This window comes from Vanessa cardui, chromosome 18 (assembly GCF_905220365.1).
Source record: "Vanessa cardui chromosome 18, ilVanCard2.1, whole genome shotgun sequence".
Lineage (NCBI taxonomy): Eukaryota > Metazoa > Arthropoda > Insecta > Lepidoptera > Nymphalidae > Vanessa > Vanessa cardui.
Genome location: NC_061140.1, coordinates 7568483 through 7595659, shown reverse-complemented (window position 1 = coordinate 7595659; position 27177 = coordinate 7568483). Strand labels below are relative to the sequence as shown.

General features: G+C 37.5%; 3 protein-coding genes across 3 annotated transcripts; all 3 read left to right on the top strand.

The window, feature by feature from the left end:
• Positions 1-10617, top strand: LOC124537567. Its single transcript, XM_047114441.1, has 3 exons — positions 1-1875; positions 1959-2256; positions 10520-10617. The coding sequence occupies exons 1-3, from the start codon at positions 1-3 to the stop codon at positions 10615-10617; spliced, it is 2271 nt and encodes a 756-aa protein (XP_046970397.1).
• LOC124537652 (allergen Tha p 1-like) lies at positions 10588-27177 on the top strand. The gene is made up of 3 exons (XM_047114550.1): positions 10588-10600; positions 26312-26500; positions 26956-27177. Exons 2-3 carry the CDS (start codon positions 26320-26322, stop codon positions 27144-27146), a joined length of 372 nt encoding a protein of 123 aa, XP_046970506.1. The 5' UTR covers positions 10588-10600; positions 26312-26319; the 3' UTR covers positions 27147-27177.
• LOC124537650 (allergen Tha p 1-like) lies at positions 13247-13971 on the top strand. Its single transcript, XM_047114548.1, has 2 exons — positions 13247-13431; positions 13699-13971. Exons 1-2 carry the CDS (start codon positions 13251-13253, stop codon positions 13887-13889), a joined length of 372 nt encoding a protein of 123 aa, XP_046970504.1. The 5' UTR covers positions 13247-13250; the 3' UTR covers positions 13890-13971.

The following is a 27177-nucleotide window of genomic DNA, read 5'->3' as shown; positions in this document are numbered from 1 at the left end:
ATGGAAGTCGATACTGAATTATCGTCCGATGCCCTAATTCGCCGAAAAAGGCCATATGAGGGCCTCGTTATTTTTAACTCCGATTCCGATACGGAGACGGAGATGAGGATGGCTGCAAAAAGCAAGCCTGCTATTCGCGGCAAAACTACTAAAGGTCGTGGAAGTGGTCTTGCTCGGGCTAAGGCTGAGCTGAAGGCCAAGGCCAATGAGGCTAGAGAGGAGGCCTTCGAACGATCGCTTCGTAGTCGAGCGTTTCGAAAGGAACCTCCTCAGGCTGTTTTGGACTCCGAGGAATCTTCTTCCTCGGATGTCCACACCAAGGATCCCACAAAAATGGGCGCCGAGGAACTTCGCGCACAGGCTGGTCGAAGCGCAGCCCTCATTTTGGAGGTGGCACAAAAGTCCTCCAATTTAAAAGGAGGATTTGGCAAAAAGCTGAGGGAGTCGGCGGCTGCACTACAGGCCATTGTAGATGCCTTAGCGTCTCGGACGGAAGCCGAGGAGACTCGAAAGCTCCGCGCTGATAACGGACGCCTGCGCAAAGAGGTAGACAGCCTCAAGGCCGAGGTGAAGGCTCACCGTCGCGATTTTGCGGAGATGCGGTCCAAGGTCGCTGTGGTCAATGAGGCATCCACCAGCTCTGCACACGATGCTCGGGCGGTGGATAATATAAAAGCCTCAATTATATCGTCGATAGGCGTTATGATCAACGCCCGATTTGCCGAATTGGAGGAACGCCTTCCTCCGGCTAAAATACAGCGCCCACCATTAGCTGCTGATAAGAGGCGGGAATCAGCACAGCAAATTGCTGTGTCCCGAGCGCAGGCAGTCAATTCGGCTCCACCGCTGACTTCTGCACCCCTACCTAAGCGGGTTCCATCAGCTGCCCCACCGGCACCTGTTGCTGGCTGTTCAAGCGCCTCGCTCGTGTCGGAGACAATTCCACCTCAGGTGGTCCAGGAAATGTCCTGGTCCACTGTAGTTAAAAAGGGGAAGAAGGGGAAACAGGCTCACTCTCCGGCTGGAACAAATGCCACGGTGGCGAACACGGTGCTTAAGACACCTCAAGCGGCCAAGCCTAAGCTGACTGCTCCTCGTACAGCTGCAGTAGTGGTTACGCTGCAGCCAGAAGCGGAGCAGAAAGGTGTCACATATGCTCAGATCTTGGAGCGCGCTGAGCAAGGCATTAAACTGCAAGAACTCGGCATCAATGGAGGGTTAAAAGTACGACGCTCCGCGACGGGAGCCAGGGTGCTGGAGCTGCCGAGAGCACAGTCGGACCAGGCCGAAAAACTAGCCGATAAGCTCCGTACAGTGTTGGATGGGGTGGCCAGCGTCGTTCATCCCGTAAAAAAAGTGGACATTAAGGTGACGGGGCTAGATGACTCCGTCACCAAAGATAAGATTATCGCCGCAGTCGCCCGCGAGGGGAATTGTGCCCCTGAAGACCTAAGATGTGGAGAGATTGCACGTGGGCCCGGTTACATGGGTATGGTCCGCGTGGCATGTCCAATAGCTGCGGCAAAGAAACTGTCTGACGCCGGTCGTCTCTTGGTTGGGTGGAGCTCGGCCAGGGTATGCGTGCTAGAGCAGCGCCCTTTGCGCTGCTACAAGTGCATGGGCCTTGGCCATACTAGGATATTATGCCCATTCAATGCGGATCGAGGGAACCTTTGCTTCCGGTGCGGCGTTGAAGGTCATAAATCGGCTGAATGCACCGGGAAGCTGCGCTGCGCGGTGTGCGCAGAAGCCGGGAAGCCCTCCGGGCACGTGATGGGGTCGAAAGAATGTAACCCCCCCATCACGAAAGGTAAGGTGGTCCTCGCTACCCAGACCACCAACAACGTCGGACGGCGCCAGGCCGAGGAGGAAGCTGCAATGTCAACATGAGTGCCGACTTCAGCTTCCTTCAGACTAATCTCAACCACTGCGCCGGGGCTCAGGATCTACTGCTGCAGTCCATGGCGGAGTGGGGGATTGACCTGGCTGTGGCCTGCGAGCCCTATTACGTTCCTCCCTTAACTCATTGGGTAGGGGACGTGGACAGCACCGTGGCGGTCCTCGCGAGGAGTGGAACGGGGCTCCCCCTCTCACTCATCGAGAGGGGCTCGGGCTACGTAGTGGTGGGGTGGGGGAAGTACGCCATCGTCGGTACGTACTTCTCCCCTAACCGCAGCCTGGCTGAGTTCGAGACATATCTCGGCTTTGTCAGAGCTGCGGTGGCCAGGCAGTCGCCGAAACCGACACTGGTTCTCGGTGACTTAAACGCGAAGTCGCGTGCCTGGGGCAACCCCGCTACGAATCCGCGAGGGAGGGCCGTTCAAGTGTGGGCCCTGCTCTCCAACCTGTCCCTTCTCAACAGGGGGCAGGTTCACACCTGCGTTCGCCAACAGGGGGGTTCCGTGGTGGACGTATCGTTCGCCACCCCTGTGGTGGCTCGCATAGTGCGGAACTGGAGAGTAGAGGAGGAGGCGGAGACTCTATCGGATCACCGCTACATCCGATTCGAGATCTCCACCTCTCGCAGGCCGGCGGAACCCCAGAGGGTGCCGACCACGCTGCCGAGATGGTCTCTCGGCCAGGTCGATCGAGAGCTGGTCAAGGAGGCCGCCATCGTGCAGCGGTGGGGTTCCGCAGGGAGGAGGGAGGGCGCAAACGCAGAGGAGCTGGCGGGCCGCATGCGCAGTTCACTCAAGAAGATCTGTGATGCGGCCATGCCTCGGACCCGGCGCAGAGTAAAGCGCCGGCAGGTCTATTGGTGGTCGCCCGAAATCGCCGACCTTCGGGCGACATGCTGCCGGGCGCGGAGGGCCTATGTCCGCTGTCGAAGGCGCAACGGCCTCGACACGGATCTGGAGGGACAGTTGCTAGACATTTATCGCCAGTTGAAAAAAGATCTGCAGCTGGCGATAAGGAAGGCTAAAGAGGAGGCCAGGGAGGAGCTTCTGGCGGGTCTCAATCGAGACCCGTGGGGGCGTCCGTACCGCGGTGTGCGCGGGAAGTTCCGCACCCAAGGCGCCCCTCTCACCGAGACGCTGCCGCCGGAACTCCTTCTGCGCCTGGTCGGGGAACTCTTTCCCCACCCAGGCGAGCATGTCCCTCCACAGATGGCCCCCAGCTCCGTGACCGAAGACGCAGTGGCTTTACCATTGATCACGGAGCGGGAAATGGAGATGGCCCTCGGTCGCTTGAAGGCCAAGAAGACGGCGCCGGGTCCGGACGGGGTTCCTGGGCGTGTTCTATGCGACGCCCTGGAATACCTAGGTGCAAGGCTTCGGGAGCTGTTCGACGAGTGTCTGTGCAGTGGGCAGTTTCCGAAGCCTTGGAAAGAAGGGAAATTGGTCCTGTTGCCGAAGGAAGGTCGGCCGTTAGATTCCCCTTCGGCATACAGGCCTATCGTGCTGCTGAACGAGACTGGAAAACTCTTCGAGAAGATCCTCGCAGCCCGTCTCGTTCAGCACCTCGAGGAGGTCGGTCCGGGTCTCTCGCCGGCTCAGTACGGGTTCAGGGCAGGCCGGTCGACGGTCGACGCCTTGGACGCCCTGAAGACTCGGACGACGGAAGCGGTGGCCCAGGGGCAAGTCGTCTTGGCGGTTTCGCTCGACGTGGCTAACGCCTTCAACAGTCTCCCCTTTGAGACTATACGGGAGGCACTTCGATATCATGAGGTGCCGTCCTATCTCAGGAGGCTGTTGGAGGCGTACCTCCAGGACAGGGAGATCCTCTGGGCGGGGGTCGATGGGAGGCTCATCCGGCATCGAGTGAGCTGCGGCGTTCCACAGGGGTCGGTTCTCGGCCCAATTCTGTGGAATGTCGGTTTCGACTGGCTCCTGCGGGCTCCCGTTCTTCCCGGGATGGGGGTGTTGTGTTACGCTGACGACACCCTCGTCACGGCGATTGGGCGGGACTTCCGGGAGGCGGCTCGCCTCGCCGAAGTCGGAACGGCTCTCACCGTGGACCGCATGGAAATGCTGGGCTTGAGGGTCTCCATATCCAAAACGGAGGCCCTCCTCTTCCACGGTCCACGGAAAGGACCCCCACGAGGTTCGAGTATCACCGTCCACGGGACGGTGATCAAGGTGCAGGCCCAGATGAAGTATCTGGGCCTGATCCTGGACGGTCGATGGAGCTTCGGGCAGCATTTTATCCATCTCGGCCCGAGGCTCATCAACGCCGCCGCCGCTCTTGGTCGCCTCCTTCCGAATGTGGGGGGGCCGGGGTCACTATGCCGGCGTCTCTATTCCGGCGTAGTGAGGTCGATGGCGCTGTATGGTGCCCCGATCTGGATAGATGCCCTCACCACTAAAAATCGGGCCCTGCTGCGCAAGCCGCAGAGGGTCATAGCGGTGAGAGGCATCAGAGGGTACCGTACGGTGTCGTGGACTGCGGCGACACTTCTCGCGGGCGATCCGCCCTGGGAGCTCCAGGCTGAGGTGCTCGCGGAAGTGTACCGGTTCCGGGCCGAGGCGAGGGACCGCGGCGAACGTCCAGGGTCGGCGGAGATCGGGCGGATCAGGGCTCTAGCCCAGCAAGCCCTGATCGTCCGATGGCAGGAAGATCTGGGGTCACCCACGGCAGGCCTAGCGACAGTGGAGGCGATCCGTCCCCACTTGAGTCGCTGGGTCGAGAGGAAACACGGCACACTGTCGTACAGAATGACGCAGGTACTTACTGGACACGGATGCTTCGGTAAGTACCTGCACGGGATAGCGCGGCGGGAGGAGACACCCTCCTGCCACGAGTGTGGTGCGCCAGTGGATACGGCGTACCACACCCTGTACGAGTGTGCTGCGTGGGGGCCCCAGAGGCACACCCTTGCGGCAACTATGGGCGGAGACCTTTCGCTGCCGAGCATCATCAACGCCATGCTCGGTAGCGAGATGTGCTGGTCGGAGATGCGCTCCTTCTGCGAAAATGTCATGTCGCAGAAGGAAGCCGCGGAGCGGGAGCGGGAAGAGAGTGCCGCCGCTGACTCGCTCCGCAGAAGACGACCGGGGAGGAGGAAAAGGCGCTACGCGCACCTTCTCCCACCGCCTCAATAGGCGCCGCAGGGACTAGGGGGGTCCCAGTACCCCGGGAATCACCCCTAGGTGTAAGAGGCCCGCATAGGTGGGCCGACCGTCAGGGCGTCACGGTAGCATGCGTAAGCGATCCCGTGGCGTCCATCGAAAGACGCAGAGGGTACCGCTGGTTTTTTAGTGGGTAAACCCGGCGTACTTGGGCGCACTCGGCGTCCAGGGCTCCGAGGAGTCCCACACACCCCCCCACTTTCCATCAAGTGGGGGAAGCGCGTAATGCGTTTTTCCAGCGAGAAAAAAAAAAAAAAAAAAAAAAAGGGTATATTTTTTTTAGACAAAATTATCCTATGTTCTTCTCTACAATGTCCCCATACTAAATTTCATCTAAATCGGTTCAGCAGCTTAAGCGTGTAAAGATAACAGACAGACTATTATTATTATGAATAATTAATATAAATATTAATTATTGTAATATATTTAAAAAAAACTTCCACGAAATCCTCGGGAATTCATATATTCATTATTAATATATTTTATAAACATTAAATGACTGATGTAAAACAAACAATAATCAAGCACCGAATAGGTATTATGTAACGCGTAAGTAATGAGCGAGATGGCAACGTCGCAATTTTGGACGCCAAATAAGCGAATCCGTAGTCAGGAATTCCCCTCGATATACAGTGTGCGATATACGCGCTGCGGCAGCGCCTCACCTGCGCGGTGATTTCTTCGGGAACTTTTCAATATTTTATTGCAACTATTTAGAGCGATTTTTAACTTCCGTCGATTTTTGTACTACGGCTAGCTAGGATGAATAGGACCTCAATGCCACCGGCTAAAAAAGTGGCGTCCGGTATACGGACGCCAAAAGCAGGTGGACGCCAGTTTAAATGCATTTTCGCCTTCAGTGGACGGCCAATTGTTTGCGGGATAAATATATATATATATATATATATATATATATTAATGCAAATGTCTTTATTTCAAACAAAAAATGTAATTATACATAAATACCTACAAATTAACAACATTTTTTTATGAAAATGAAAGTTAATTTAAAATTTCCCATCAATAAATTATTTAATAACAAGTGCAGTAATTTATCACATTAATAACGTATCACTAATAATAAAGTAAATAAAAAACACAGTAAATAGTAATAAATTAAACTAATTATGAACAGATTTGAACAAATCTTCTTAATACCGCAAGGGTGGTCCCATTTAAATTTAATAATAAAAAAACCACCCCCAAGGGTGGAAAATTGGTGATGAATTTTTTTATATCTACGCCGCAATATCTCCGCCGATTATAAACCAATTTGAAGATATTTTTTTTGTGTTGATACATATGAAGTCGGTTTAATTTTTTAGAAAAAGTTATTTTTTTAAAATTCATCTTAACTCTGCGGTGACGCTTATCACTGTGGGCAACTCTACATGTTTCATGTTACAAAAATCATGTGTATCCAAATAGGGGTGGCATGGTGTAATCAGCCCTAATATTCTCGGAAATGACTAAATTTGGAACATTTCAGGCTTCAACTTTAAACTATATTTACAAAAGCGTCACTGATGTTATATGAACAGAGCTTGACTTCGGAATGTTATATTTACTTATGTAAAGTTGCTTTTAAAATGATAACGGTAACAAGCGCTATAAATAATTTTAAAAAATTAAACATGAACAAAAGCAAAAACTGCAATGGAAATTAATGCAGATATATTTACGGAAAATAAAGAAAAGGACGAAAACTATGATGTATTCATTTATTTAATTAGCTTAGCCAGAGAGACAAGAAGTAGCAGACTGTCTCGGTCTTGTGAAATAAAAAAATTATATACTTATCGATCGCAGCGCCAACTACCGTGCGACACCTACCAAATAAACATAAAAATATAATCAAAATTGTTACAACCATTTAGAAGAAGTTAAGTAACATACACACGTACATAAGATAGGCGTCAGCTCGTTATCAGATATGATGATATACATAACATAAGTCTAGTAGTTCACATTCATCTTTATTTATATAAAATAATTCATCGTTACTGACGTCACCAGTATGAACGATAAAAAAAGAAATAAATCGTAATTAAACTTTTTAACGCTGCGACATATATATAAAGATTACTAAGATAATATATGGAAATAAATTAAAACAGGTACCAGAGTAATGCGAATGTTTCTCACAGCAAACACAACGTATTGGAAACAAATTAATGTAAAAACATAATTAGAATTTAGTTAGAAGACGAAAATTGGCGTTTAAAATCCGAAACAACGTAAGGCCTTTTAATTAAATAATAAAAGTGGACCTTTTAATTATATAAATAAATTAAAAGGTTTTAATCATTACATAATTTGAAATTTGAAAACGTCTAAATATACGTCAATTACTTCTTAAACCAATATGATGTAATATTGAACAAGATATAAAATAAATTGTATTATTAATATACTATAATAATGATAATAACTTACAAATATAACAGTTCGCTACAATAGACCGAACATAACAACTTTTTAATATATCTTTCCATACCTAACAAAAACAACTGCAAAGCATCATAAATAAAAAACTTACTAAACACAAAACTAAGAGAAGTGCTTTCACATATGTGGCAGTTGCAGGAAGTTATATGATCCCAATAATTCATACAATAACTGGCATTATACTCTTACAAATGCATGTCTTTAAAATCTCTAAATCTTCCACATTTTCTTTATATGAACACGCAGAATCTTGTGATACTGAGCATATGCCGAATTGTGCACAAATTCCTTGAAACCGGGGGAGAACTGGAATTGCTTTAAAACCAACAATTGACAACAATAACGATAAGTCTATTTATTTTTTTGGCATTTTATTGTACAAGGTTAAGAACCTCCACGTAAGTTATAAAAAACCTCCAACACTCGCCTCGCAATGTAACATCAGATTATAATCAAGATCTTAAAGTATTATCACTTTAATCAGCTATGTTTTTTGTGCTAAAATTTAGAAGACGGATTGAACGGCCCGATAGCAAGTGATCACCACCACCCCACATCACCAATACACCAACAACAATGGAAATATATAAAGTCATTTTTGTTTATAGTTACACTGCGTTACAAACTCTAAAAACAAGAACACAACAATACTGAGTATGGCTTTTTGGTACAAAAAAAGTGTGTGAATAATCCCTACCCAAAAAGGCTTCAGAACCCCGTATAACCAAGTAACAAGAGTTAGTTTAATTAATCCATACTAGAATAGACGATTTACGCAAGGCGGCAAGCAGGAGCTGGATGCGAGTAGCCGGAGAAAGACCACAATGGCGTGCACTTGAATAGGCCTATGTCCAAAAACTGTTGACAAAAACTGGCTGATGATAATGATGGTGATGATGACTAGAATTGATTCAACGGAATTACTACATCGAATCTAAGTTTTCCAAGATATTCTCAAAAAGAATTTACGATCTCTAAATATTATAAAAATTCTGGAAAATTCATGTAAACCGTTCCATAAGAGTCTGCAATGACATTCTTATGACATCGATATTTCGAGACAAAACCTCAATAGTTTTAAGAAACTTTTAATGAAATCACTGAACAAGTACTATTAGAATTCAATTGTATTTTAAAGATGAGTGTAGTATTATTATAATTGTACTTCTTTTATTATTATTAGTGACGTATAATTCTATTGTTATAAATGCCTAAAATGACTGATAAGTCATTTTAGACAGTGAGATATCACTGTGCTACTGGCGTGCTACATACGTAATTTATTTTCTATTTTTTTTAGTTAATATGCGTATAATTCCGTAATATAATAAATATAAGAACAAGTGAATATGATAAATACAATCATTAATTCTTAAAAGTTACAAAATTGTTGCAGAGGTCAAAAAACTCTTAATCGAAAAACACTACTGCAAAATTTGTGATTTATTTATGTTCATAGTTCATTATGCTTAACAGTGTTTTGAATAAAAAAATCTATCTCGTGTGTTTTAACTTATTTGCGTGTTCTACCATCTTCCGAAAATTTCTCTCAAAAAGAGGGAAGCCTAAATCCAGCTGAGAGACATTTTAAGGATTTTTTGTTTGGTTCTGGTTTGGTTTGACGTTATCTGTCAAACTGTATTTTAATCGTCGTTTATTTATTTTTATTTCTAAAATTCTTATCAGAAAAACTTCAATCAATAATGTCATAATTCCATCGCTCATTATCACGATAAAAAAGCTTTATTACATTACTTAGACATCATATAAATTCACAATCACTAAATAATTATTTGAACGTTTATTTAAAATACAATTAATTAACACTCACATAACTTACACATTCAATGAAAATAAGTAACATTTAATCGGTACTTAATCTACATTAATATTATAAATGTAAAAGTAACTCTGTTTGTCTATCTGTCGCTCTTTTACGACCAAACCATTGTACCGAATTTTATAAAATTTGGCGTGAAGCAAACTTGAACTTGCAACTTAACCGATGATTGCGGGTTCAAAGCACCAATATATATATGTGCTTAAAAAAATGAGATTGAATTTGGATTAATAGGACATTGAAGAATTAATGAACCCTTGCATTATTTCAATTATTTACAAGCTGTTTCTTAGGCAACGGGAAGCAACAACTCGTGAAAATAATAAATGTTTATCATCCAATGACAGGCAGATCGCATACAAATAAACAACTTTTATATTAAATTGGCGTGAAATCATTGGTCGAGTTCAAAAATAATAATGTACGGTACAAAGATATCATGATGCGTGGAAAAATTTCGTTTTGAATGTCGGTGAATTTTGTTTTGTTCCACAACATTGGAAGTAAAAATAAATTGAATATTAGTAGTGCAATGTAATAGTGTTATCTATACACATAATAAAATTGGAGTATCTCTTTGTAATATTGAAATAGCCCTTTTCACTCAATGCATACACGCTATATGTACCAAAATAACATATTTTACAATTTTTGTTTGTCTGTCTGTATGTTTATTCCGGCTAATCTTTGGAACAGCTGGACCGATTTTGCCGGGACTTTCACTGGCAGATAACTGATATAATAGGGAGTAACTTAGGCTACAATAATGATTTTTTTTTTGTTAAATTTAAACGCGTATAAGGTCACGGGCACAGCTAGTATTAAATATAATTCTATGTATTGAGATCCGACTGTAGTGGATATGTAACACTAAGGTTTTTTAATGTAAGAATCAAAGACAATAATTCCGACAATACCAAGAGGCCAGATTTAAAATTTATGATTAGATATATATATAAACTTTTTTTTTGTTTTATAATTAATAACAAACATACAATTATTCTTCGATTTCTTCGAATATTTAAAAAAGTCGGCGGATAGATAAAAAAGTACAATACAAAATGAATAAATAAAACAATTACTTCGAATACATTCGAATAATATAAAACAACCATTAAAGAAACCCCACATAATTTAAAATATATACTATTAATTGTTCAAGGATCTTTATCCGAGTACAAGTATATAAAGGAGTCGATCTATGAACAGAATAGTATATTGAATCAAACTTCAATCGATAAAGGTAAGCTCGTTGCCTAATACATATTTTTTTATATTTATAAATAAAATTCTTAGAAACAATGTATAATATTGATATATACATAGTGTTTTAAAATGTTTAACGATCTGTGTTGAACATAAATATTCTTAAAAAAAATCGATAAAAAAATTATTCAAACATAATTGTACTAGTACTCTTGATAGTACAGATTCGAATTAAATTATTGTTTTTTTTCCAAATGTATTCGGAATATATTCGACAGAATTTAAATTGTGTGCAGTGCAATAAAATCTTGCGTAATCATTTTTGGATTAATAACATCACCGTTTAATGAGTGGCGCGTTACTTGTATCGGATATTTTGTTTTCAACCGACTTCCAAAAGGAGGAGGTTATCAATTCGTCTGTATTTTTTTTTTTTTTTTTTTTTTTTTTTTATGTTTGTTACCTCATAACTTTTCACTGGGTGGACCGATTTTGATAATTTTTTTTTTGTTTGAAAGGTAGTGCTTCCCGTGGGGTCCCATTTTTTTTATTTTTTTTTCCGACGATGGTATCCATGTGAAAACGACATAAGTCTTAAATTTGCATTATGTATATGCGCGACAAATAGGTGAATAACTGAAAATCACGTTAACCAATTTTGATAATTCTTTTTTTATTATAAAATATATACTTCAAGGGTAATTTGGTGAAAGGATCCATGACAAAGTAGCGGAACGGAAGGGAACGGAACAATTCTGAGGAGCACGTTAGCGATATTCAGTCGAATTTTTTATTTATAGGTTATTTGGATATTTGAGTCACCTTCCGTAATGTGGTTAGGTTAATGTAATTATCATTGTCGAATATTAAAATCAACTAGCTACCCACCCCGGCTTCGCACGGGTGCAATACTGATACTAAATATACTACAGAATTTGTTTATTTACGACATCACATCGCAAACTTCTAAAATTATCAGTGTTTCTTTACTATATTGTTCATGTATTATATACACAAACCTTCCCCTTGAATCACACTATCTATTAAAAAAACCGCATCAAAATCCGTTGCGTAGATTTAAAGATATAGGAACAGAGAAAGCGACTTTGTTTTATACTATGTAGTGATGGAACTCCTATACGGCTCGCAGTTAGGGTGCGATATGGGGCAGAATTTCTTACTATCTTTAATCAAATTTTGTGTATATGATGTGATGTCATATGATGTACGAAATATAGTTGGTCTTTTTCAAAGTTTTTTTTGCTGAGTTCGATTACAGCTATTTCGAGGGATCCTTGTAGTTTACGCCGCGTGACGTATTAAATCCGCATTTTCGAAAGTCTATTTTTGCTTTATTCGCAAGTTTCCTTTGAAATTGTCCTCGAAGTAGTTTCTGACTCATATAAACGGAACGCTTAATCTATCCATATTAAAAAAAATTAGTCAACATCAGCTTCACTTAAAATCAAAAAATAAATAAAATTTTAACAAAAAGAAAAACCGACTTCAAACAAAACACTATTTTAATACAAATGAATATGCACGAAAAAGTAATAAAAATAATTGCGTATTCAACATATTTTTTAGAGTCTTCCTAAGTTAAATGAAATGAAAAATATTAGACTACTTAAAAGTCGATTAACGATTATATCATGTAGTTATAATTATTGTTATATTTGGAGTCGGTGTCAGCCAATAAAACCCTACAGTATATCTATCAAAAAAACAATACGAGAATACTTTAACAAATATGTTTTTTACAAATTACCTTTTACACAATAATATACTGGATCAATCAAGGGGCTCGTATCGCTTCTTTCTTTTGATTGTTGGGGCAAGGGCACCGTGGCTGACACCGGCTCCAAATATACCAATAACTATAACTACATGATATAATCGTTAATCGACTTTTAAGTAGTCTAATATTTTTCATTTCATTTAACTTAGGAAGACTCTAAAAAATATGTTGAATACGCAATAATTTTTATTACTTTTTCGTGCATATTCATTTGTTTTAAAATAGTGTTTTGTTTGAAGTCGGTTTTTCTTTTTGTTAAAATTTTATTTATAGATATATTAATAATTGTCGTTGATACATACGTGAAAGTTTTTGAGTGTGAAAGTGACGGTAATAATTGTTGTAAACTTTCTTAAAATATTCTGAAATACCTTCAAGAAGTGGTGCTTGACTTGTATTGGGTATTTTGTATAAAATATTAAAATTAACATAGAATAGCATTAGCATAAATTGAAATAGCATTCAGACCCTAAAACACGACATAATTATTGAACTATTATTACATAATTTTATATAAACGAGCCTGTTTAAATCGAATTATCTATTATTTAAAAAAATACATCAGACAGCTTTAACTTAAAAAAAAATTAAAATGTAAGTTGAAGTGGACACTATTCTATATTTTAATAATTAATAATAATTTTTTTTTCGATAAAATTGAAAATTGTTAATGCTGTTTATTAACATCATCACCCGATGAATAGGTACTGTTAGTGTGTGTGATAGAATAATGCTGTCATTATTTATTTAACTTCGAGGGCTTCGCATCGAGCCCCAATCGGGATGATGAAATGTGGCCAGTGTAATTGCTATAAATCAGACAGGATGGAATTATTATAATTTATTAAAACAAGATACTTCATAATCATCTCTTACCACAGAACTCAAGATGAAACTCATCCTCGTGCTCGCGTTCGTGGCGGTGGTCGCCGCTCGACCCGACGAAGACTTCAGCCGCTACGAGAACTTCGATGTAACTCAGCTGACTGATAACGATCGTCTGCTGAAGGCTTACACGGAATGTTTCCTTGGAAATGGAAAGTGTACCCCTGAAGGAAACGACTTCAAAAGTAAGTGAACATTTTTATTAAATATAAAATTCCAATATGTAGAATAACCAAAATAACTTGCGTGTTTTTCTAAGCACGATCATTTAAATGTTGCCAACTTTTTTTACATTCAAGAAGTTTAAGCCAGCAGAATGTTCAGCCTTAAAACTTTAATACTAGACATATCGGGTTATCTTTTTTTTAATTACTTTATACATAAACGACAATTTAAAAAAAAAGTGAAAACATAATGTATACCCTCTAATGCGTTGTTTTTTTAATATTTAGGATGGATCCCTGAATCCGTTCAAGACAACTGCAGCAAGTGCTCTGAGAAACAAAAGACACTCGTAGCCAAGGTGGTCATCGCTATTAAGGGAAAATTGGCCGATGAGTGGGTGAAGCTGAACAAATTATACAACCCTGACGGCAAATTCGACACAAGCCTCAACGAATTCCTCGAGAAATACGGCCATTGATGTACATACTGCTATGAGAACACAACGTTCTTATCATTAAAACGATACTTACAAGCGTAATAATGCATCAGTAAAATAAATATAACGAATATACAAACATGTCTTATTTATTTTCTTTAAAGTACCTATCTAGATCAAAAGCTCATATTACCACACAAGCGCTCAAATAAACCATATATTCGAGGGGTATATCGGTCGCTGTGAGCAAAAGTTTCTCGAGTGGTGACCACAAACTGGAAGACTCAACGTGGACGGACGATCTTGTAACGGCGTGGCAGGTGTAGGATGCGGCTAGTCTTTCAACGGACATGACAATGAGGACAATAAATTATTTTCTTTTAATACTAATATTATTAAGAGGTAAAATTTGTAAGTTTGTATGTAGGGGGTATCTCTGGAACTCATTATCCAATTCTATTTTTTTTTTTAACTGAAAGAAAGCTACATTATTCCTGAGTGCTATAAACTATAAATTGTTTCTACAACATTTATATTAACCGAGCTATCACAACTTTTGTCTAGCAAGTCGGAAAAAAATATCTCATAAAACAGAATTATTTGCATGCGCTGGCTAAACAGTTGCTTAAAATTAAAAACAATGTAACGCTACCTGGTTCGTCTTAATTATTTCTACAAAAAAGTCCGCGATACCATATCGCTATCTTTTATATTTTATCTTTTATATACTAATACGCAAGCGAAGCCGCAGGCGGCCGCTAGTTTTCTTTTATAACAAAATGAGTATTTGGTTGTATAAACCAGTTTTCAAAAATAACACAGACTTCAAAGTGATCACCAAAAATCGGGCGATCGTATGTAAATATTATACATTTTGTTTTTCACCCAAAATCGTCCGACTTCAATAATAAGGGTTTAAATCAAATTATTTTATTTCTTTTTGGTGATCACTTTGAAGTCGGTGTTATTTTTTAGAAAAAATAATTTAATTTTTCTATTTTTAGTGTTATTTTCTCGAATAAGAGAAATTAAAAGTCCTTATGTAACAAATGGTTATTTGTTGATTTTTTCAAAAAGCGCTGAACATATTTCGATAAAACTTATATGGGACCACTTCTGGAGCATGATATACCAAACAATAACATAACAAAAGAAATGTTTAGTTACCCTGTACTTCTCTTCATAAAAGCTACGAAGAGGAGTATAAATTCAAATATTAATGTTGAAAGAACTATTTCCTACCTACTAGTAATTAAGGACTTACACCTTCCATCATCAGCTCGGCAGTATAACATTATGATTGCCAGAAGAAAATGCCAATATAACTTCAGAAAATATGTAAAACGCGGTACATGTGCCTATAAAATTTGAGAGTTCCACTCGTTTTCTCCAGGATTCCATCATCAGACACCGATATCCTCATCATGGTACCATTCCAAGAGTATCTTCTTTCTAACTAAAAAAAAATCATCAAAGTCGGTTCCTAAATGGCGAAGTAATCGGCGAACAAACGTAAAAAAAATATACCGGTCAAATTGAGAACACTCCTTTTTTTGAAGTCGCTTAATAATAGTTGGAATACTGAATCCCCTTAGTACTTAGTTGAGGATATCCTCACAAGTAGTCGAGTTACTTCGATAAAATATATTTTAAATTTTAAAACTTGTCTGTATCGCAAACAAAAAGGACTTATACTGTAGGAAAGTTCCATGAAGAGTAAACCTAGATCGCCGTTCCTATTAAGATACCGATCAATAAAAATTACGAAAAAAACCTGTTAACCTTGATACGCGAGCTCTTCAACAAAAAACTTTTTCTTTTGGCTTTATGATTTATATTTTGGTTCAAACATTATCATCATCAGATCTGTCATTTACATTTGACATCTGATAATTGATTTTTTTCCTTTTATTGTACAGAATTGTTTATTATGTAAGTATTTCTGTTAAACTGTATTTATTTTATAAAAAAATTTAAAAATATACAGAAGTAGGTACGTTTTTACAGACAGATTGAATTTACAAGATTGAGTTGAATTTACAACATCCACCGATGTGGATTGTAGATTCTGCGAATACGAACCTCAATAATTATTCTTTTACACATTTTACTGGAATCAATTATTTACAGTCCAATTTTGTAAGCCCGTGAATATGCTTTTAAATTTCTTACAACAAAAAACAAAACAAAAAGTGATGCTTAAGTGAATTATTTGTAATCAGTTTGTTCGTTCATTGTAGAAACGCACACGAGCAGAAATACTTGCTAGTACGTGTCTGGTGATCATATTCTGTTAAATTCTGTGAATAATTATCACTAAGATGTCATCTCGTATGCCTTCATTGCAAAGGCTCACTTTCCTAATGTTGCCTTATTTTGTTTTGAACATATTTATTTACTCGTTTATGTGATTAAAATATTGAACGTGCTTTGTCAAGTGCAGACTACTTAATAAGTAAAATTAGACACTTTCGTTGTCGCTGTAAGAAATATTAACTATTCCTTACATAAATAATGTACCACCTATGTCATGTCTCCTATGAGTTACATTGACTCACTCATCTAAACACGACAGTACTAAATATTATTGTTTGTCGGAAGAATATCTGATCAGTGGATGGTATATACCCAAAGGAGCTTGCATAAAGCCCTATAACAAAGTAACAATAATAAATGTACTCAATCCATAGCAAAATCGATTCATCGCAACTAATATACCAAATTATCTGCCTTGGAGTTCCAAGTATAGGAGTGTTCAAGATTTATTTATTTTTTAATTTTTATTGTTATATATCCTTTTATTTGTATTTGTATTATTTCCTACTTAAGTTGAGTTTAGTTTGATAATGATTGTACTTCTTTCACTATTAATGTAATGTCATTTAATGTTATATTTGTAAATGTCTAAAAGGGTGTATGACAATTCACACTGTACTTAGCCTACTGTAGTCTTAATTTATTTCCTATTGTGAACATATCGATAGTAATTCTTATATAAATAAATAAATAATAAGGGGACTAAACAAGTTTACACGAGAAATACCAAGTTTAAAAGAAATTAAAATAATCAATTACAATTAAAATTGTCACGATCGTACATAAGTTGAAATGACTCAATAACTTATCTTTTATATTCAAACGTTGTGCGAATTATCCCCCCTCAAATTTAAAACCGTCAAACCCAATACTGACACTATTCGCCTTTATAACAGTTTCTTTTTTACTTGACTGACAGATCTTGAAAGCAGCAGAAACGTATTTTATATCATCTAATTTGATTCCTTCGACGCCGATCGGATCGGACCGGAGAAATTTTTTATTCTGTTTCTATGCTGAAACACTAAGGAACCGGAGTGTCTGTCATTGAATTTATCTATAATATATAGAAAAGTTCAATGATCAAAATTTTTATATATTTACAATATCAAAACGGCAGATTTGGTGCGATCACGTTTTAAAAGCCAATTTTTATGCCTTTCGACTCCATGGCACACTTAAAGGAACCCTCGATGGGAATAGTGAACCTCCTTCCCCAACAGTAGACGAAGCAGTATACCTGGCAGTAATATGGAGCTTGCTACTGTACCGTACGTCTACCGATCACTGGCTCTCAGTCCATTATGTTTGAACACGCATAGAATTTCTTGACACAGAGACGCATCTATGTATTTTGAACATTTCACCATAAGGATAGGATAGCGATATTCAGAAATAATTATAAATAAAACATTGTTAACTTGATCCAAAATATATAATAAGAATGATATATTTTAGTATCTGTAAGAGGCACTTCCATAATAAATGTTATCTGGTTTCCTTTTGCATGCGTTTTAACAGACAATGCTCGTTCTATTTTAATCAGATTACTTTCTATTACAGGGCACATTTTTATACATTTTTATAGAAATAAATATGTAATACAATTCTATTATATACCTTATAAATTGATGTTATTTAGATCAGAAATAATATCAAATCAGAATAAATCTGTAAACCTGTTTATATACATGACCCTGTTTTTTTTATAATATCCAGTTAGGCATATGACTCCACTCCACCTGATGGTAAGTGGAAATGGAATCCAAACGCGAAGAAGACTAGTACGCACAGCAAGAATGAGCTGCACTAGTCACCTTCGCCATGCCGGCACGCAAGATGCCTCTTCACGCCTCGTTTGATGGCACCCAGGTTATAAGAGGAGTGGAAAGTGCGTGCGGGAAGGTGCGACAAAGGAAAGAGTTGCCAAATTCCTTTGTGCGCGCAGGGATAGATGTCACAGTTAGGCGATGACATCGCGAGCCAGCACGCGTGGATCTGTGAAGGAAAGGGGAAGCAGGAATTAGAGAGAATAATTCTTGTTTGACGGGAAAAAAAACCCACCCCGGTTACCTCATTTTTTTTGAAATCGAAGGGATTGGGTATTCTACACCATCGTCAGTGACATTATGCATAACCTGTAAAGGTCTTTTTATATATTTAAACGAGATGTTAAGAAAAGCTTCCCCGCTACCTCTACCGCTAACATTTGCCTTTTGATAAGGGGGCTTATCCTTATTATTTATATTAAATTAAATCTATTTCCTGCACACCACCTCTTCTTTTCCTTTCTTAAACTTTACTTTCGTAAAGCTTATGGGGAATATATCTGTAAAAGTATTTCGTGTGTTTTACATGATCTTCAAGTTATTGTTGTAAATAAGTCTTGAAAATCGTCATCAAATCTATTCATGTAATAAAATTGGAGTGTCTGTTTGTAATATTAACATAGTCCTTTTTTACTTATTGCATATGTATTTTGTTACGGCTAATGGCTCTGGAACGGCGGGACCGATTTTAACAGAACTTTCGCTGGCATATAACTGATATAATAAGGAGTAAATTAAGCTACAATAACATATTTTTTGTTAAATTCCAATGTGTACAAGTTCGCGGGCGCAGCTAGTATATTAATAGAATCAGTATGACCGAAAACTACTTCGAATGGTATTAAACCTGAACTCTATGAATAGTGTTTATATGTCATGATAGAACAAGTCAACAGACGCAGCATCCGTAGACTTATGTTCAAATTTGGCTAATAAATCTCTATTCATGTAGTGAAACCTTTGTGCGATACCTTTTGAGCTTATTAGGAGTAGTAACATGCAGTCCAATTTGTATATTTACGTCAGTACTTTCATTAAGTTATCAATAATAAACTTAATAAAACTTATTGAAAATAGCCAATTAACACGTATAGTACTTTTGGGATGGCTCTACCACTAACTTCTTTTGTTTAAGCGATTTTGCTAATGTTAAATACTTTCCTTCAAATATAAAGCTATGAATAATTCTTGAAACTGGGGTTTGCGTTTGCATTAGTACCTTGCCTACCGGTGGCAAGTCCCAGCTTTATTTAGCAAAGTAAAATTGGCATCCAGAAAACTTGGTGTACTCAGTGAATTGTGATGGTGCTTCATTTCGGCCCTTCGCCTAAAACTATACAATACGTAAATTTTTATTCACCTCTAGGTGGCAGCTCCTCAGTACCAGCTTCTTCCAATAACCGCTGATCGATTCGAATTTTCGATGATCAAGCCCTGTTTGCTCTTTTTAGTTTGCGTAGAGATGTTGAATCACGTTTTTAAGGAGAATGTTCAGCGGATATGACATCAAAATTCGAAGTTTCGTCTGCATATTGTGTTCAACATGAGACTCTGGTCAGGAAACTTTATCACCATGGAATTAGAGAATGTGCGCTCGACCTTCTGACTTCCTATCTTAACAATAGAATTCAGAGGGTTGACGTTAAAGGAAAAAGGTCTCCTGGGGTCTCAGTTGGTATGGGGGATCTCAGGGATCGATTCTTGGACCTTTTCTGTTTTTCACATATATAAATGACTTGCCCTTTCTTGTTGGGAACAAACATGATATAGTATTGTTTGCTGATGACACCTCCTTAGTTTTTAAAATTAATAGAAAACAGGTACAGTACGACGACGTAAACAATGCTATAGCTGATATAGTACATTGGTTTAGCCTAAATAATCTTAAACTAAATAATAATAAAACTAAAATTGTGAAATTTAGTACGCCAAATGTACAAAATGTAAAAGCCGATGTACTCATCAATGGGGAATCGATGGATCCAATTGATTCTGCTGAGTTTCTTGGCCTTACTGTTGATGCCAAGTTGCAATGGGGCCCCCATATTGACAGATTGGCGAGTAGACTGAGTTCTGCGGCATTCGCGGTCAAAAAAATTAGATTATGTACCGATGTTGATACGGCTCGCTTAGTATATTTCAGCTACTTTCATAGTATAATGTCATACGGTATTGTGCTGTGGGGCAATGCAGCCGCTATCCATACCATATTTGTGCTACAGAAGAGGGCTATTCGCGCAATCTACAACCTAGGAGCTAAAGAATCGTTAAGGAATAAATTTAAAGAAATCAAGACATTGACTGTTGCTTCTCAATATATATTCTCTAATGTTATGTATGTACGAAAAAATATTAATGATTTCATGAGAAAATGTGATACTCATAACATTGGTACAAGGAACAAACACAAACTTGTTACTCCTGTTACTCGACTGCGTAGAGTCAGTAACTCCTTTGTGGGGCAATGTATACGGTTTTACAACAGGATCCCAGAAAGCGTTCAAAATGCCTCTGTTGCCAAATTTAAAAAAAAAATATTAAGGAACGCTTGTGTGCAAATGGTTATTATACAATTAATGAGTTTATGATCGATAGCACACCTTGGGAATGATACGATCGCCTCTTGGCTATTTCATCTCATATTAAATTGTTTATTTATATAATACATAAGACAAACAAAAAAAAAAAAACCCGCTGAGTTTCTTTCGCCGGTTCTTCTCAGGTCAGGGTATTTTCTTTCCGAACCGGTGGTAGTGTTTCAATTGACCATCAATAAGAAAGTGTAATGCTTCTATTTTGAATAAAGATATTTGAGTTTGAGTTGAGTTTGAGTTTGCACCATTCAAAAGTCCAGCAATCAATCAATCATTTTAAGATAATGCCACTCTGGAACCTTTGGTAGCTTTATAGAATTAATACGACTTGGGAATCTTGAAGAAAAACGCCTACATATTTCTTAAAAGCTGACAATGCAGCTGTAAGTCCTCGGTGTTGCAGATGTCGATGGGCCGTAGCAGTCAATTTCCAGCAGGTGAGTCCGTTTACAACCTATGCCATTAAAGAGCATGTAGGTGTAAATAACTCATCGATTATGTTTTTAAGACGTTATTAAATAGTTTTTAATGTGTCAAAACTAACTAAAAAAACATAACATGTGCACAAAAATTCTTATTTTAATTTTATTTGACTTGTTTAATCAAACATCTTATTTTATGTTACAGCCAAGAAGAGTTAGTTTAATTGATCCATAGTTAAATTGATACAACGAAGAGATACTAGATCTCAAATGTGCCTTTGATTTCCAAGAATCCCTAATAAAACATGCATTTACGATTCCTGTTAATCGTTGGGAACGTACGTTGGTAAGACATCGACAATTCCAGCCGAAACTTCAATAGTTTAAGGAATATTTAATACAGTCACTTATTTCATTTTAGTAAAGTCTTTTTAAAGGGAGTATTACTATACTTGCCTATTATAGTCAACAAGAACAAGTAATCAGAACTAAACATATAAATCAAAATTAAAATAAACTTTATTCAAGTGGGCCTTTACAAGAACTTTTGAAGCGTCATTTAACAATTAAGTGAAGCTACCACCGGTTCGGAAAGTAGATTCTACCAAGAAGAACTGGCAATAAAACTTAGTATTTACTCTTTTTCAACATTTAAAAAATACAATTATATTAGTTAAATGCAATTATATATGTACGGATTTCCTGCCTGCAAATCAACAAGTATTAATCCCACGCTTTATTATCATCTATAAAACCTTGTGTCGAATAATTTGCCTTTTTTACCAATGTATTTTTTATAAACGATATGAATTTACGAAACGGCAAAGTTAAAAATGTCTGCGGAATTTTAATATAGAAACGGATACCTTATCCCAAGAATAATAAGAGAGTATAAGAAAATTAAATAAATCTATATAATATCTAAAAATTAATTTCGTTCTCGTTCGTTAGTCATGTTATTGTAATAAATAATTAATTACTCTAACACTTTACAATAACATAAAACTACCAAAAAAAACCACATAATTCATAATTCGAGTATTAAAATAAATAATAGTAATTGTTCAAGGATCTTTATCCGAGTATAAATATATAAAGAGGTCGTATGACGACCAGAATAGTATATTGAAACACACTTCTATCGATAAAGGTAAGCCTAGTTGTGTAATTTTAATTCTAATAAATATTACGTAAACGTTTATATGATGTTTTCAAAATGTTTTATCCACTTATGCGCTAATTTTGATCGAATTAAAATATTTTATTCGAAAATATCATTAATCGAATACTTTTCAATCGTCATGTGTTACCTCTGATTCGGATTACAAAAATAAATGTTTTTTTTTTTTGTTTTTACCGAATGCATTCGCAGGCCGTTCGAATGAATTAATATTTTATGCATCGAATTATTGCGTGGAAGTTTTTGAAATTATTTCATCACTGTTTAATAAGTGGCTCGTTATTGTATCGGATATATTTTTGAATATATAAAAACAGTACAGCATGATAGATGTACCAGGAGTCTTAACGAATATTTTTACAGAACATTATTGAGAATTTCTCTTGAAATACATTCAAGACAATTCTGGTCGTATTGGATATTTTCTAAAAATATAAAAAGGCATTGTTTGCATTATAGTATTATTTATAAAAACTATTATTTTCTATATAAGATTTTAAATTAACATGGTTATTATTATTACTAAAGTAAATAGATATTTCGACACTTACGAATGTATTTTTCACGAGACTGTCTCGTGAAGAAGACATTAATAACTAATTATTATTTTCTAATTTTACATAAAGAAGCTCGTTCGAACGTGCTAAGTAGGTACTTCGTTTCACGGTAAGATAGGTAAATGATATGGTACGGCTGCAGATCTCGTGGACCTTGGTTCAAGCCCGAGTAACGGTCAAAAAAAAATTGGCGGATATTTCAAACGAAAACTAAATGTCGGTAGCAGCCCATAGTCCAGAACTATGTCCATTTCCGTACCTCTGAAAGCACGTACAGCGAATTATGAAACTCAGCGAAAAAGTGTGCAACTGAACTTGCGATCACACTGGTCACTATAATATTACCACACTAGCTATACCCGCCCGCTTCGCTGGGCATTAGTCGTAGAAAAATATTTTTTTAATTTTTAATTTTGTAATTAATTACCGATACAATGTACAAATTATCAAGAAATATGCGAGATCTAATCAAATACTTAAAATTATTTCATTTAATATTCATCAATGATGTTCTCGATAGGCTGCAGATTGGTCATAACACCCATAAACTTATTTATCAAGATCATATCTTCTTTTTTTTGAATCCGGAAACAGATATGATTTATGAGAATGTTTTTGTTGGTGTAATCTCGATGTAGAGTTGGTACGATGAAAATTTTAATTAAATTTCTATAGTCTAGAAAAGTTTGTATTACACCAAAAACGTCCTCTATTATCCGGTTCTATCAAATATCGATGATATAACTTTTACAACCTTGTCATCTGTATGTATCTCGTAAATAAATGTACTTGGCTCGATGTTTTGATTGGTTGCATCGAATGTAGCTTAATCCTTCGTTCTCGACCATAGCGTACATGTCAACAATGAATTGTTAAAACAGTTGACGATACTTCAGAATATGGTTAGATTGATTATCTCTAATTATACGATACGTATAAAAATCAAACTCTTCGATGTCACAGAGCCAGTCGTGAGATTATTTTGATACAGTCCGAGATGATATCCATCTTCTGCTCGCATAATCTAATTGGATAATCGTAATAATTGTCATACGATTGATATTTTTCAACGACACCTTGATTGTTTTTGTGTCGCTTAGTGATAACAATACCTCGTTTTGTAATTTCTGTACCGACAATTACAGCTGTGACTTCAGGAGCTATGGAAGCTTTAATACGCCTTTTATGATCTGCGTTTTATCTGCATTGATAATTACTTTGAATCATTTGTTGTTTCGCTATCTAGAGCAGTTTTAGGCATAATCCTAAATTTAGCGATGATTTCTCGATTAGTTGTGGTACTGAACATGCATCAAAGATCAATCTTTTTCTACGTTGTCCGTGAAATAAATGTCCAGAAATTGGGGATTTTATTTAGATACTGGAAGAAGTGAACCAATCATATGATACACTTTAAACGTAGACGCGAAATTATTGTATTGTACAATATTTGTTACTCCAAAAGATGTCATTTAAAAGCATGAATTGTAATTTCTAATATATTGAAGGAAATATTTAGACTCCTTAATAGTTCCCGTAACGTAGGTAAGAAGAGGTTCTAGTGGTTCAACCAGTTGTGGTAAATACATTTTACCAGTGGAGTAGCATATACCAGCAGTTTATTTAGTGTGACAATATGGGCATACTATATTCATTGAACCAATGATCACATCGGGATTCATCTTGTTATCATAACCTATACATATATGTAGTAATTGAAGGCTGATATTGAGATTGGTTATAGTTCTTGACTTAGTCTTTTTTAAACATTCATCATCCAGTAATTGAGCTTGTCAGGTTTATCAGTATCTCTTGTTAAAGATGCTCGTTAGAAGATCTGGAACTTGATCATTTCGTTGACTAACTGTTTTGGCAGCTCTTAAAGTAGAAATTCGGATTCTATTTGTTTCTAAACGTATTTCATGTTGGTATGTTGTTTCCGTAGCTCTTTTGGATGACGCTACGCATATATTTTTGATATTCCGATCTTATGTTTCTTCAATGGCATGGTGGTTTCTATTTATATAAATAAGTTATTTTTTTTTTTGGTTATGTGTCTTATGTTTACATTTTATACTAAAGATTCATTGTTATTGGAGTTATGAGTATACTTACCAATTATGATTATTGTTTACTTTCTTATAATCAAAACAGCTAATCACTTCTTCCCATATATGTAATTTATAATAATTATCTCATTTTAAAATGACAATTATTATTGTTGTGATTATTTTATGTTTATTGGCATATGACGGAAATTAAGTTAGTTGTTATGCTTTTTGAATAGATTTTCATTTTTTATTTCATATTTTTTAATTATCGGTTGATCGGAATATAAATGTATCGTGATACACGTAAGGGCCATCTGTTGGTTATTTATAATGATACGGATGAAATAATTACTTTCTCCATACAAAAATAGATAAACATACCTATTTTCATAATGATCGATCAAATAGTTTCTGAGTTTATCGATGACACACATGCAAACACATCCTTATGGCTTTCTATATATACCTTTGTATCTATAGATAGCCAATGATTTGCGGAAGTACATGTTTTTCCTGTATGCCAATTTTTATAATGATACAGACACACAAAAATTTCAAAAATGGTAAAAATTAAGTCAGTCAAAGAACACATGACGAATAACGACAAAAATAAGTGTACAGACAGATTCTAGAGATTTATATAATAGTATAGATTTAGTACTCACGTGCGATAGCTTTATTATTAGCGTATTTTATGTATAACTTTGGTGTTTCTATACCGATTTCATGATTTTTTATGGAATAGTTAATACTGTTAACTTTTGTAATTTGGGGTGATTATTATAAACGTAGGAATAGACAAATATAATCAGAATTGGCTATTGGGAGTGACACGTGTGAGTCAACCATAATAGATAGACATAGGCTGTCATGGGATATTTTTTGTATAATTTTAAGGAGAACATTTCCGTAATACATGATTTCTGTGTAGTTTTAACCATTAAGGCTAAACACGCGACGGAAGCTCAAAATATGGGGTAACTATCCCGTTTTTCAGACATTTCCCTTCAGTGCTCTGCTCCTATGGACTTTAGCATGATGAAAAGTATACTATAACCAGCTCAGGAGTATGAAAAATAATTATACCAAGTTTCGTTAAAATCCGTCGAGTAGTTTTTGTTTCTATAACGGTTATATGGACAGACAGACAGACAAAAATTTTACTGATTGCATTTTTGCCATCAGTATCGACCCCTGATCAGCCCCTGATAGTTATTTTGTAAAAATATTTCATGTACAGAATTGACTTCCCTACAGATTTATTATAAGTATAGATTAGTTGGCTAGTATTCCTTGGCACGGTGGCCATTTTAGCTGAAATCAGTAAGAATGAAATTATATATTTTTTAAAACAAGATATTTCATTATCATTTATTCATATCATGGTCCTCCCTTCACGCCACAGCCTGAGCTGATGAAATCTAATATAGTCCAGTGTAGTTGCTAGAAACCAATCAGGATGACATTATTATAATTTATTAAAACAAGATACTTCATAATCATCTCTTACCACAGAACTCAAGATGAAACTCATCCTCGTAATCGCGTTCGTGGCGGCGGTCGCCGCTCGACCCGACGAAGACTTCAGCCGCTACGAGAACTTCGATGTAACTCAGCTGACTGATAACGATCGTCTGCTGAAGGCTTACACGGAATGTTTCCTTGGAAATGGAAAGTGTACCCCTGAAGGAAACGACTTCAAAAGTATGTGAACATTTTTATTCAATATAGAATTCGAATATGTAGAATAATAAAAATATCTTTCGTGTTTCTCAACGCATGATAACGTAAATGCTACCAATTATTTTTAGTGTCAAGATTTAACCCTCAGCTACCAGGATCTAAGACCTCGTGGTTTATATATTATTATTATAGTAGTCATAATAGATACATGATAGTTGAAGTTATCAGTTTAATTTTATTGTTTATGTCTATGTTGTTATTTGTAGTTTATGAAGTTAATTTTTACTAGTGGTCTGACCTGGCTTCGCACAGATGCAACGCTGATACTATTCTAGAGAATGTTTTTGTATACAACGTTCACAGCTTTTTTTACGAGCCTCTTGCATCATCTCAGCAAATTTTACACTAACTTTGTACATAAATGTCAATTTTTAAATAAATCAAAACATTGTTTTATTATTTTATTCAATTTTCAGACTGGATCCCTCAGTCTGTGCAAGACAACTGCAGCAAGTGCTCTGAGAATCAAAAGACACTCGTAGCCAAGGTGGTCATCGCTATTAAGGGAAAATTGGCCGATGAGTGGGTGAAGCTGAACAAATTATACAACCCTGACGGCAAATTCGACACAAGCCTCAGTGAATTCCTCGAGAAATACGGCCATTAATTTACATGCCACTACGAGTACAAAGTTGTTA